Source organism: Phodopus roborovskii, unplaced genomic scaffold (assembly GCF_943737965.1).
Source record: "Phodopus roborovskii unplaced genomic scaffold, PHOROB, whole genome shotgun sequence".
Taxonomy (NCBI): Eukaryota; Metazoa; Chordata; class Mammalia; order Rodentia; family Cricetidae; genus Phodopus; species Phodopus roborovskii.
In genome coordinates, this window is record NW_026126558.1 from 10,615,464 (window position 1) to 10,630,181 (window position 14,718).

The following is a 14,718-nucleotide window of genomic DNA, read 5'->3' on the forward strand; positions in this document are numbered from 1 at the left end:
AGAGAGTCAGTAGCTGTAGCCTCTCTCCCTGCCCATCCCTTGTTGGCTTTGTCATAGTTCATAACACTCATTGCCACTTGATGGACAGCATATGTGCCTCTGCTCATTTGTGTCACTGTGAGTGCTAACTGGGAGGCATCTGGTCTACCTTACTCACTTCTGCACATTCCTGGTGCCTTGAAGGATGTTGAATGCTTAGCAGATGCCTGCTAGTGATGACTTACTGAATTGAAGAGGGCCATGTCTTTCAAATGCTTTACTTTTCTCCCATGTGCTGTCCTCCAGACAGCCAAAATCTACTCCTCTCACCCCAACCTTCTTACTCATTAATTGTCTTAAAGTAGTGTGTATATATGTTGTGAATCAGAGACAAAGTTAAGGTAACAACCCAGGGTCTTAGCACAATGTGACCATCTAGACATGTGGGCTCACCTCAAATCAGAAGTCTCAAAAGAATACCCATCATATGAGGAGGTGGTTCAGTTGATAAAGCTCAACCTGAAGGCCAGGATTTGGATTCCCAGAACTCACATAAAACCATGTAGACATTGTAACTCCTTGTAATCCCTGCACTCATTGGCAAAGAGGGGATCAAGCCAGATCTGGTGAACTCTGACTTTGGGAAGAGACCCTACCTCAATAAATAAAGTGGGGAGTTATTAAAGGAGGCATCTATGTCAGCTTCAGGCATCTTCACACACACACATGTTCCCATAGGCAAACATGTATATTCATACAAATAATGCATGCACACCCATCCCTGCAATGCTCCCACTCACATGTAGACTTGCATATACATTCATAACAAGAAAAATAAGTAGACAATAAATATTTGAAAAGAATGCCCATTACCACAGTCCTTCCTTCAATCATTGTCTCTATTTGGGGAGGTTCTAGGAACTCCCAACAATAGTGAATGGGATACCACATACTTGTGCCAGGGCAAACACTCACATGCTTCTCCATTTCTCTGCTCAGGAACCTACAAAACCATGGGTGCTCTACCACACTAGCAAAGGCTAGCAAAGGCTCAACAGAGGACTGAATGGAAGCAGGGTGCCAGGAGAAGAGTAACAGAAGGTGGACACAGGTGGTCTCAGGGGGATGATTCAGAAATTTTACATAATTTTTTCTGTGGGACCCCAGCAATCATGAGCCCATGTCCCATGACAATATTACACCAGTGGCACAGTCATCATTGATTTAGTGCCATCCCTTCTCCTACATCTCTCTGTCTCCACCCATTCACCTCTGAGTCCTTGTGTTACCTTCCAGATTAATCCTTTACACCTAAGCTTGTAACTCCATCACTATTTGGAAAGTTCCAACCATGATGTAGGGTTAATACCAGTACACATTTGAATAGCGAAAAAGTCTTAAGGTTATGTAGCCCTAATCACCAATAAGAGCTAAATTAAAACCGGTCTTAAAGCTGCTCTGAGAACTTACCCAGGGCTTTCACAGGGGCCTGTGGTATACCAGTGGAGTCGTGTGTGTGTGTGTGTGTGTGTGTGTGTGTGTGTGTGTGTGTTGTGGTGGTGGCGATGGCTGGGAACCTGTTTCCTTGCCAGTGCTCAGGACCTTAATCATTTGTAAATATCTTCACGACTCATCAGGCCTCCCTGCATCTCCAGATCCATGTGTGTATGAATGTGTGTGTGTGTGAAGGTGAACATGTAAGTGCCTGTTTGTTCATGTACCTGTGTGTATGTATGTAGTTAGAGGACAAATCTGGGTGCATTTCCTCGGGTACCATCCACCTTGGGATTCTTTGGGGTTCTGATTTGTTTTGCAACAGACTCATTAGGCAGTCCTGCTGGCCTGGCCATCACTACGTAGGCCACACTGGCCTTGAACTTACAGAGATCTACCTGCCTCTGCCTCTTGAGTGCTGGGATTACAGACATATTGTACTATGCGTCCCTCACTTAAGTTTGTTTGTTTGATCCTGAGACAGGGTCTCTCACACCACCACACCCATCTTTCCTTTTTGTCATTTTGATTCTCATGAGAAGATGGTCCATTTTGTAGATGAGCCCTCTAAGTCTCCTTTGCTGAAGGTTACACTGTGAATGAAATAAGGGCTTGAAATAGTTTCCAAGTTCACGGTGCGTGGGAGTCAGTTAATAATAACTTTTGACACCCGTTGTGAATGTTTTAGGGAACTTACAGGTTGGTGGATGGAAACTACCCACAGTAGTGGTCAAATAGTGCAAACCATATGGTTTAGATTTTGGGGGTGCAAAGAGAGAACGAGTGAGCCAGGTGTTCTGTGTTTAGCAAAGCCCCATTGCCTGGCACCCGGTTGGGTATTCTCCTCCTGTGTTCAGAGCATGGAAGCCACTGCCGACACACCAAACTCTGGAAGAAAGGCTTGTTAGCATTCACCAAATGACTCTGAAAGTGCTAGATCATTATTTGCTTCATGTTAGAAATATTTCTAGTGCTGCTGATTGAATGTTCACAAAACCATTAAAAGGCCTGGCAAGGCTCCTCTCAAATATCTTTTTTGCATGAAAAGTCTCAGAGATCGGTTAATTGTAGCAGCTTCACCCAGGTCACTCTAATCAAGGACATATCCAGGCCCCCATGGTGCCCACCCCCAAGTCAGGCATAGATAGGGCTTGGGAACACCCTTATAATGGGGTCCAGATACCTCTCTAAGCACTACATGGTTTGGCTAGCAACTCTCCTCCCTTACCCCCCTCCCTCGACAACATACAGGTGCTCAGGTAATGTCAAACACCTGTGCTTGCCTTTGAGCGACAAATTCTTATTAGAGAAGTCAACTGAAGAGGAATCCCTTACCCTCAGCCCTTGTCTGACACCCCATACCCTTTAGATCCTTCCCATAAATGACATTATCCTTGTCTGACATCTCTAATCCAGCCACCACAGGTCCTCCCCACAAATGCCCTTATCTGTCTTTCTCACATGTCACCTCTCCTCAAGATGTCCCCCCTCAATAAGCTCAGGGCATAATATCTTCTCCAAGCCATACCCCACTCCAGATACTTGCTGCACTGAATCTGGATGACTTTCTGAAAGTGGAAATCAGGTCATGTCCCTCCACATCCTTCCCTTGTGGCCTTCATGGCTACTCATCACTTTGAAAGAGACACTGACACTCTTGAAGTGACCAACAAAGGCCAAGGGCTTGCCACCTCTTGACCACACCTAGGCTGTCCCCTTCTTTACAGAGTCTTCAACCAGTCTGTGCCTTCTTCCTAGAATGCCTCTCCCATGCCTACCCTCTCCTGGGGCTCAGTCAACCTACATCCCTGTGAAGCTTTGAGCTCCAGCATATGGCTGCCAGAGAAGCCTCCCAGACCCTTTATATGGATGGGTCTGTTGCCTTTCTTATTTCTAGTATCTATCTGTTCATCCATCCTTGTTTGCTGAGTACTACTCTGTCCCAGGCACTGCTGAGAGCCATAGAGATACAGACTTGGATGAACCAGATGACAACAGCAGGTGCCATCATGGAATGGATATTTCAGTAGAGGAAAAAGATTAAAAAAACAAAAACAAAAACAAAAAACAGACAAGCACAATATGTGTGGTGGCACAGCCTCACATAACTGTGTTGCTTTCCTTTGTAATGGTTGTCTCGCTTTTAAATTATTCATTAATTGATATTGATCCCCCCTGCCAAGCAGAGCCCCAAGAGAACAGAAACTGAATCTGCCATATTAGCAGCAGGACCCTAAACACACCAGTGTTACATAGAGCATAGTGGGCATGTAGAGAAAGCTTAGCTATTTGGGGGTGCACTAGTCCAAAGTGAGTTCTCCTAAGGTCAATTGACTTCAGTCTTGGGACCAGGGATGGAGAATCCCTGATGGCTGTCACCACACCTCTTTTGAAAAGTCTCTATGTACTCACTTTGCCTGGTTGATTTTTTTTTTTTTTTTTTTTTTTTTTTTTTTTTTTTTTGTAAAGAGACAGATGGCATTGGAGGCCAGGCAATCTTAACTCTGTTGTTAAAGCACAAAGCAGTCATAACAATTCTATAAACGAATAGGTATGGCTTCAGCCCAAATGAACTATTTATAAAAACAGGCTTCAGGCAAGAGCCAGCCTACAGGCTATAACTTGTCACCTCTGAGTCAGATGTCCCCAAATGCCCACAGTTCATGACAGTTCAGGGTAAGCCTGCCCAGCCTATCACAGCTATGGATTTTACAGCAATGCCCAGACACTCTCTACAGACGGACAGAGAGATTCCCCCAGAAGCACGCTCTTCCAGAGTACACAGCTACCATCTCTGTCCTGTATCACACAGCACAAATGGTTCTCTGCCACCTGGGAGGGAAACATCAGCCTGGAGGAGCAGGAGGCAGGTCTGATGAAGGCTTCTGCATTCCTTTGCAGGCCTCCAGGCTCTGCAGGAGGCTGAGCTCATTTCCGGCCCTGCCTGGTCATGTGTCAGGGCTTCTGCCCTCCACCCAGTCCAGCTTGTATTCAGCTGGGAGACACAGGGTCTTTGTGCCCCTGCAGCAGATCGGTGGGTGACACTGGCTGGCTTCTTGGAAATTAGATGTGACATGCCAACACATGCCTATTGCTAATGTTAATTTTCAAAAACTTGACTTTGGCTGGCAATTGAAAAAAAAATCACTTTACTTCTAGAATGTGTAGTTAGTTCTATTTACCCTCATTTGGGAGGGCCTGTGGCTGTGGCAAGCAGAAGTCTTCCTATGCCTGTCCACTACAGTGGGATGAGACACGTGAGTTACTGTAGTGTTAATGGAGCTAGAGACCCTCAGCCACAGCACTGACACTGTGTGCAGGGCTGCAGAGGGCATCAGCTGTTCAAAACAGACACAGAACATCATGGCAGCTTCAGGACGGCACTAGCCATGTGGAGGCTTGAATGAGAAATATCCTCCACTGGCTCAGGTATTTGAATGCTTGGTTTCCAGCTGGTGGCACTGTCTGGGGAGTGATTGCAGCCTTGCTGAAGGAAGCTGTCACGGGGGACGGGCTTTGAGGTCATAGCCTTCCTCCATTCCCAGCTTGTAGTTCAGAATGTGATTTCTCAGCTTCCTGCTCCTGCCTCCTGGCTGTTGTTGCATCTTGATGTTGAGGGCATAATATACCAGAGTTCACATATACCATATCTCTAACATAGCAGGGTGCACAGGAACTTGGATGCACTATAGCAATGGCCTGGGTGTTATTCATCCCCAACAACATCTACAATAATGTTCTGGGAGATGAGGGGTTGTCTGGGTTGCAAAGCACACATCTGCATTTCATCACAGGGATCCAAAAGTCACTCGCTCCTCCTTTTCATCGCCATCATTATTGTGTGCCACTATTCCTGTGTGAATATGTAGTGTATGCACAGGTTCTTCCTGAAGAGAGCGGTAGTGACTCAGCTGGTGCCAACCAGCAGCACATGGAAAGAGACCTTAAATAGACATGGCCTAGGTGTTTTCAAGAAATACAGGAAATCTGGATTGTCTTTTAAGTGTACTGATAGCATGAATTTTAGAAGATTGGAGCCACCAGTTACCTCCATGGGTTTAAGCTGACCAGCAGTTGCCAGTCTGAATCCCTGCCCAGAAACTGGAGTTGAAGAGTTGGGATATATCCCATCAAGGAGACAAATGGCATTAGGTTCACTTGGCTAACCCTCAGACGGTCTCCTCCCTGGATCTGGCTAGATGGGAACAAGTCTGAGATGCCATTTTTGCACATTAACCTTAAACCAGAACTCTCATCCTTAGTCCTAGGACACAGCCACCATCCTGTATCTAGGCCATGGGGAATTGTGTTGGCAGCGTTCCTCAGGAGGCCAGATTCTCCAGGGCATCCAGACACCTCGCTGACAGCTAAATGGAAGGAGGGCCCAAGCCTCTGGCTACTTGATTTGATTCTACTTGACTCATCATTGTGATTGGATGACAGATGAATATTTCCCTCTCCTACTCAAGAGGTGCTGGAGCACAAGCTGTGACCAAGGGATTCACTCTTCTGGCAGGTGTGTCTTGGCGAAAAATTATCTTCCTTCTCAGGCAGAATGGTTCCTGCCTCTGCTACCTAAAGAATAAAGCCAGGTCCAACCAAAATCAAAATGCCAGGAAATGTCCAAACTTCCTCCTAGTCCATACTGCATTGTCCACAAAGTCCTTTGAAACTTGTCCCTGCACTCACCCTCTAGGGACACAGGGTGGAAGAATAAAGATAGAATAGAGGCCACAACAATATGGAGAAAGGGACAGAGAAGGATGAAAAGTCAATGGGAAATGATAGACACTCCCATCCAGGGCAGAGTGTGTAGTAGAAAACCCGGAACAAAAAGTGTCTCCATTTTAAGGACCTGCTTCACTTCAGCGGAATTCTCCAGAATATCAGCTGCAGGCTCAGAATTTTGTAAAGCTGTGGATGGAGCCCCCTTCTGGAGAAAAATTTTCATCAGGTACAAAACAAGATCAAAACACACAAAGATGGGCATGTGTGCACACACACACAGCCACAGAATGATTTCAGGCTGTTAAGATAATATGCCTGTCATCGGGTAGGAACCGAAAGAATAGCTTTTCCTTGCCTTCCACAAAATAGAAGTTATCTGGTCTCTTGAGTAGCTGTGCTTTTTAGGCAGAAGGGAAAGCTAAGATTTTCAAGACTTGAGCTCTCCCTTCATCTAGAGAGTTAACTTCAGGTAGCCACAGCCAAGTCCTAGCACCTGAAGACCACCATGGTTGGGCATGAATTTGGGGGGACGGGCAGGTGATTTCACTCTAACACATGTAGGAAACTTCCAGAAGGAAATGATTTTATTTGGGAGGGCTCAGAGAGGAAAAGGGAAGAAGCAGGGGGAGGGAAGATCTGCTAAGAGAACCTTGAAGGCTTCCAGTAACTCAGTGAAATTACACAAATCCAGGTCACATATTCAGCCTAGTACTGTATTAAAACTATTTTGGGATTTGCTAAAAATATTTATAATGATGTTTAGACATGTGAACTTTCACCGCTGTGAATCAAACTTTCTCTACTTCTATGTTTCCTGGGAACTTCTGAAATAGTGCAGGCTGGCAAGTGGAAGCCACAGGCCGGGGGTGCCCCCTCAGACTCAGAGTCTCTCCCCCATCAGAAAGGCTGTGCACATAAACCAGGGTCTCAGTTAAAATAGAGCAGGCAGAGTGGCAGCCACATGAGAAGATGTGGAGACTCCCTTAAAGTACTGAAAGGCAAGATGCTACCACTCAGAAACAACTTTCCACTGTAAACCAATAGCACAGAGTCCCATGGAATACTTTTGGGCACTCTGGAGAGACAGCTTTCCAGACCTGAGCCACTCCCTAGAAATTAATTCTTGGGGGATTGCTCATGCATTGTAAGAAGCTGGGCTGGGTGGAAGTGCTGCCTCATGGGAGTGGGCAATCCCATCCACAGTGGAATTTCTAACTCACACTTCTGTTTCATTTGTTGCACATTCGTGACAGTAGCCAAATTCTAGCCACTACTTCCGGACAGGTTTTCCCTGAACACCCCAGGAGAGCAAAGAGGGTTTCTAGCCATTATTGTTTAGAAGCCCCCAATCCCCAATCCTCCTGAATTTGGAAAGTGGCAAGTCTGCCAATGAGCATCCAGGGGCTGATAGCTTCCAAGTTGGGCCCAGTGCCCGCCGTATGTATGACTGTGTGGAAAAACACATGCAGGCTTGCCCTGGCTCCGCAGGGCAATGACTAATTTGCTCTATCTCATTGTTTTCCCCTTTCTTCTGTTTTCTTTCTGCCTGGTGAAAGTTTGGGTTAGGCTTGTTGACTCAGAGACTCCAAGACCTCCCATGCACACACCCACTTTTCTGGATGGCACAAAGAACCCCCTGCACATAAGCCCCTTGCTGGTGAACTCCATTGCACCTTGCACAGGTGGAAGGTATGGACTATTTCCCTCCAGGAGAACATCATTTACCATCCTATTGCAGATTCAGATTCGCGCTCTGATTATGAACAACAATCAAAGAGAGAAATAAGCCCCTCTGGGTTGGCCACTTATTTCCAGTTCAGAAGCAACTAAGTGTGCTTTCAAAGCCACCTGTGCCAGCCTGCCCTGCAGGAGGAGACACACTGGTTGCTTTGAGAAGGTGTCCTGTTTGAAGCCCTTCACCCCAGCCCTGGCTTTCCTAGGCTCTCTCAGTCTGCTTTGCTCATAGAAAAGCATCATTTTAGATGAGCCCTGAAGAAGAAATGCATTCTGACACAGAATTATGAAAGTCTTTGCCCCAGATGCCACCTGCTCCCAGGGTGGTGGGCTTTGTGAAACACATGGCTTAAGGCTGCCTATTCCACGAAGTCTTGTCCAGCCAGCAGCCCAGAGCTGATAGCAATGGATTCTTGGACTGTGGAGAACCTGGAAACTCAAATAGGGTGAAGAACTTGCCCATGGCGACTCTATTAGCAGCAAATGTCAGGAAGGATCTGCCTGGATCTTTCTACCCAGGTATGCTCTGCCCCACCTTGCTAACTGGGGGTCAGACAACCACTACCTTTGGGATGGTGAGAGCCCTGAAGATGTAAAATTCTGGTTCAAAAACAAGCATAGGATCCATAGCAGGAACCCTAGAGAATTAGCAGGCAAATCCCAATAGGAAAGCAGCAACAACTGTGTGGACCCTAGGACTGTGTGTCCACTAAAGGAGATATCAGAAGTCAGGACGGAAGAACAAGCCTGGCCAGCACCAGCAATTCGTATCTCACTCTTACTCAGGGTCCTGGGTCCTGGCAGGGTCTCTCTCTCTCTCTCTCTCTCTCTCTCTCTCTCTCTCTCTCTCTCTCTCTCTCTCTCTCTCTCTCTCACACACACACACACACACACACACAGAGTCGTTTCAATGGTCATTGCATTTCTGGGGTGCTAGCGCCTCTCCAGCAGCCATCTCCCCTTTAGATACCTATAGAACCCTGACTTTCTTTCCTCTTTCCCACTCCCTGCTCAACCATGTGGCTTTTCCTCTGGCTTCCAAGAATCCTGGCCAGAAACTCAATACCCATGCCTCAGGCATTCCCTTTCTCCTCCACTCTTTTCTACATGACCCTATACTTCTGCTCTCACCCACTTGTAGGTTGTTAGCTCTGGGTCCCAGAGGGTGCCTAAAATGACAAGGAGGGTCTGAGTCAGTATGCTCTCTGGAGCTTCAGTCCTCAGGGGAGTATTGGGCGTGCCCCCTTAGCCTCCAATGCCTCTTGCCTGTCCCCTAAGCTTTGCTTTCCTACACTCAAACTTCCAGGGATCTCTGATCTTCAGCCCGGCTGGGGAGAGCCCCCGGCACGCCTCTCCTGCTCTGCCATCCCAGCCCTGGCACCGCAGCGATCTGGAGGGTTAGCCGGCAGCTGCAGCCTGGTGGGGAGGCTTGAACTTTTTCCTTGCACTCAGCGCCACCCGCCCAGGAAGACAACAGAGGCAGTAGCCTGGGCTCGGGCAGGAGCTCCAGCTGGCTGGACAATAGGGGCCCAAGGAGCTGGGGTACTGGGCCTACACTCTGGAGAGGGGATCGCGCTCAGGCCCTTCCGAGCCCCGGGCTGGAGAGCCAGTAGACCCCAATGCGGAAAGGCGGGCGCCTGTGCTTTGAAAGACAGCAGCAGCCGGCTGCGGAGATCCGCTGGCGGGAGGCGCCTTGCAGCTCACTAGCCGGGTTGAGCGAAGAGAGGACGAGCGCCCTGGGAAGTCAGTGATGCCAGCTCTGGCCTCTACCAGCCCAGCAGCCCAGCAGCTCGCGATCCTGAAAGCAAAGGCTCTTCCCCAGCTAAGACGCTGGGCTAAATGGCAAGCACAATACCCAGGAGTTGCCTCGAAAGGAGTGTGTATCTGATGCACGAGATTCTGGAGGAGGCGAACCAAAGTTACCTCACTTGATGTCAGCCAGGATGTCGCCCCTGCTTGCAAAAAGGCTCTATCCTCCCCAGAACCAGCTTGTACACACACACACACACACACACACACACACACACACACACACACACACTCACACACACACACACACTCTCACTAAGACTAGCAATGAGGAGTCAGCCCCCCTAGTATCTATCGGAGCTGGGGGTGACCTCGCATCTGAGGGAACCCGGTCTGGTCTGTCTGCACGGCCGCGCCAGGAGCCCCGCGACCCTCCAATCGCTTCTGGCCATCACCAAACAGGGCGATCCGAATGCAGAAAGCTGGTGCGGAGCACACTGCCAATGGCTCGCATTCCCTACCTGGGACAGCAGAACGCACAGGGCGAGCGGAGTTCTCGGCTGCATCTTGCCCGACTAGAAGAAGCGCCTGGCGGCGTTTGCATTCACACACGCGGCTGCACTGAGCATATTTTCCGTGGGAGCCAGCCTTTGAGGAGAGGCTCTGCCTCGCCAGCCAGCCAACTTCCCAAATAGATCAGCGGCAGCATCGCGAAAGCATTGGGTAGCGGCTGATGACCAGGACCAATGGCTTTACAAGACGGATTCCTTCATAACGCTCCCTCGTTTTGCATGGCAGATAGGGGCGAGCACCTCGCGGGGGGAGAGCCCCCTTAGAGCCTCAGAGAAAGGGAAAGGAGGCGGCACACGCTGCTTTTTTTTTTTTTTTTTGGACTCCTGGGGCCCAGCCTCACAAATCAGGCTGGGCAATGCCAGCCGATTCCACTTTCCCTGAGAACTGAAATTGCACCCGGGACTGGCAGCCACTTCTTACACAGTGCAAAAAGATTCTCTTTATTAAAATGTTAATAAGATCCACTTTATTTCCAATAAATCACACAAAATGACCCCGGCAGCCCCAGCCCTCACTATCCTTAAAGCCTTGCTGGTAGATTTCTTTGCCGTTGGTCCCCCTGATCCTTTTCTTCTTTTCCTCCCCCCAAAGTGGCTCTGCCACAGTGGTGTTTGGTGTTTTTCTGCCATCACACAAATCACAAAGAAGACAGATCAATTCTAGCTTGCAGGACAAATCCATCAAAGAGCAATAGATTTTATTAACTGCTCAGGTGAGAGTGTGACTGGCCTCCACTCCACAAGCATGCACCTGGCACTAAAGCCAGAACCATGACTTGAGCAAATTCTGTTTTTTCCCCTGTGGATGTGACCTTTCAGAGGCCCTGAGCTATTCCCAAGGGCTCAGAATAGTGCTAGCCATGGCTCAAGGAATTTTACAATTGAGGAGCCTGGGAGATTAGAGCAACAAGGACATGAACCATGTGCCTTCCCTCGCAGAGATCTAAGACTAAATCAGTATACAGTCCTTATTTTCATGCAGCATTCTTCCTAAAAGGACTTGTGGTGCTTTACAACAAAGGGAATTATACTACCAGAGATAGGAAATCTGGGCCACAGGAAACTTGAGAAAACTACAATGTGTACAAACACTACTTTGCTGTGATTTGGATATGAGCTTCCTAGCAATATGAAAAAAAAAAAATGAGTGGCATCACTTTTGTTGTAGAAATGTGTATAAGTTGCATTCAATACTGTTATAAATGCATTATATGTCATCTGTCATAGCAGAACACTGAGCAATGGACCATGCTCACATTCAGCAGGTTTGAGAAATAGCCCAATATCCACCACAGGGCTTGGAAACATGGAGATAGTGATTGTCATATATTAAAAAACAGATGGCTAAGATAGTCAAGAACTTGCAGAAAGTGAGGAAGAGCCAGAGTCTGGAGCCTAACTAGCTTGTTGAAACCCCAGCCGTTTACTCAGCAGCAAGTTGCTCTGACCCTCTGTGTCTCTGTGTCTTCTGGTTAAAACTCCCAAACTCCTAAGATCACAGTGAGGATTCAGTGATGAATGACTTCTCCACACATGTAAACTGACATACTTTCTAAAATCCTTCCCTTGACTGCTCTTTGGTCATAAGGTCATTGCTTATGATCCCAAGGTCATTAATGACAATTCTTCCTGTCTAGGGCTTGGTTGTTTTAGCCAGTTGCACACCCTATAGACAGCAATGCTACCCAAAGAGCCCACAAAGGCTGCTGAGGAAACTGCTGCCTCATCTGTTCATCTAATTGCCTAAATAGCGCCATCTGCCCAGAGTATTTAATAAATATTGTCTTTACTAAATGATATGACATAAGAGGACAGTGTGACAGCCATATGCATAGAAATCCATACCCATGATGCTGTTCACAGATAAGAGCAAGCATGGAGTCGTAAAAGATTCAAAAAAAAAAAGTTACCTGAAACCTTTGTTAGTCTCTGGTCTAGAAAAACAGCCATCTGGTCAACCAGGGGCCAGGCGTCCTGGGACTAGAGATTAGCAAACACACACAGTTCAGAGGATGGAAAACCAAAGTGATTGTTCACTGGTGAAATAGAACAATCTTGCCTTATCTCCATAACAACAGCTCTGTCTAGGGAGGCCCATCTCAGAGTAGAGAGGGTCCAAAGCTGCACTCAGTTAATAATTTGATGTTCTGCCATTATTCTTGGGTCAGCCTTCCTGTGCTTTGCCCAATCCATCACCCTTAATGCCTCTCACCAAATATATCCAGACTTCCATCTTTTGAGTAAATGTCAGGGCTAGACTTGTTTCCAACTGGGGTGGGGCATGTGAACAGATCTAGCCAAGATGTTGTGATTGGGAGTGACATGTGTCACTGCAAGGCTGTAGTGCTTCATGGCCACTGACAGACAGGTTGGTTGGTTTCCCTGGCAATAGGAATCAGGGGCATTCATGCAAGTTCCTTTATGGGGGAGTATTCTCAGGGAAACTTCTGCAGGAAGAGAGCATAGAAACAGATGCGAAGAAGGTGCACTTACAAAAAAGGTCCTGTCCATCTCAGAGCCCCAGGCTCAGAACAGCCCTTCAGAATTGGCCCTGGTGGAGTTAGAAGTTTATGGTTCTTGTCCTAATTGGACTAGTAGATATATAATTCCTCCAAGTCATGAATAAGATGGTTTGGCTTGGCCAAGGGCAGTTCTCTAGCCTGAGCTCAAATCCATCACACACATACACAGCTGAGATGATGAGTCTTGGAGCACAGATGGCATTGTGAGTTTTATGGTTTCAGCAAAGACAGAAGCAGCTTGTGGACAGAAATCTTAACCATCCCATACCTATTACGGTAAATAAGGATCAGGATAAACAAATAGGCCGAATAGATGTTTATTCAGGGAGAAATAACTTACAACCTAGACAGATGAACACCAGGAAATTCATCCCGATCCTCTCCTGTCCGAGTCACACCAGAAAGAGAGAGCCTTTCCTGGCCCCCTCTGACCTCCTTCCACAGGTCACTTCCGCCCATGGCTCCACCCCCCAATGGGCGTGGTCAGTGCCACAGAAGGAGACAAAGTGAATATCCCACTACACATACCAGCATTCACTATCATCCCTGGGCTTCTGTGCTGGAAACTTCTACTCTCTAGCAATAAAGCTTCAGCCACGTTCTGCCTATAAGGATGCCTGGTTTTTACTCTTTCGTTGCCTCAGTTTCCATCAACTGACTTGCCAAGGCAGGGAAGAGTTGTGTTTTCAAGCCTTAGGGTGCTCCTAATAACCGATGGTGGTCTCTGGATCTCTAAACTTAAAATGGTAGGAAAAGCCTTGGCAGCAGGATGAGGGTTGAAGAGAGACCTGAAAGCTCCACCTACATTGAACTTGTAGCTTTGATACCCTAAGCTTCTATTTCCATTCAATAAAATGGGACTCCAAACAGTCACACTTCAAGGATGACTGCAAGGGCCAATGTTACTTGGCACCTTTCCCCCCTACTTCCATCTACACTTACCAAATGTGATTTGGTCATAAAGCATAGGATGGAGTTTTAATCAACCAAGGCTTCCAATGATAAAAGGCTTCCAAAAAGGTAATCCATTTTTTGTTTGAGTGGTTCAGCTTCTTTTCAGTTTGGGCCCTTAATTGGTGGGGGGTGCTTTTGATTGGTGGATTGATCAATGGTAGACAATAATGCTGGTTCTGAGAACCACAGCTCTCTACCTGTCCCCACTCTACCTCCTCTACCCCAGCCCACGGCCAAGCCCAGCTATTGCCACAGATGTGAAACTGTCTTTAGACCCCCTTGGAGGTTAACACACTTTCAAGGCACTTCAACTTGGCTGGAGAACTGACAGATCATCCAACAGCAGCAGCTGCCTCCTGCGGGTGCCAGGGGTTGGGACTATTTCCTTTGCTTGGATGATGTGGCTGAATACATTCCATAGTGGGTACAGATGGCCAGGGATGTACACATGGTGTATTTATGTGCACAGGCACATGGGATGTGTGTATGTGTTTGTGTATGTATGTGCACATGTGCCTACTCTTATGAACTGATAGCAGTGGGTGTATAGTCTAGCAGAGATACATTTTTCAAATTTTGCCTGTGCTGTTGTTTATAACAGAACAATGGCAAGATAAATAGACATTCCACTGAAGAGAAACAGCTCTCAGAATGCCTGAAGAATCTGGAATATAATGGGTGTGCTGGGGAAGCATGGAGTTCATGACATGCACTAGTCAGTAAGTCTTAATGTTAACCAGGCTATCATCCTAAAAAGGTGCACCATCCTTCAGGTCTCTTTAACACCAAAATCTTGGTCAATGGAGCGCCTGCTTTTCCTGAGGCAGAATGAATGCCACTTTATGTTTCTTCAGAGCCTTCTGTGCTCTCTCTATGTCACTCAGTTCCTACTAACATCACTCCAACCAGCATTGCATGATTCACCTCGAACTTGGCTTTGCCATGTGACTTGCAAGGAGTGGCAAACAATGGTGGGCTAGTTGTAA

At 47.3% G+C, this 14,718-nt stretch overlaps 1 protein-coding gene across 1 annotated transcript in view; it reads right to left on the bottom strand.

Annotated features, from left to right (window-relative positions):
• Positions 1-10,484, bottom strand: part of Cdh13 (cadherin 13) — a 967,076-nt gene extending 956,592 nt beyond the window's left edge. The window contains exon 1 of the mRNA XM_051201850.1: positions 10,206-10,484. Coding sequence (XP_051057807.1) covers positions 10,206-10,250 — 45 coding nt within the window. The 5' untranslated portion in view covers positions 10,251-10,484. The remainder of the gene's footprint in view (positions 1-10,205) is intronic.
• Positions 10,485-14,718: the final 4,234 nt, after the last annotated feature.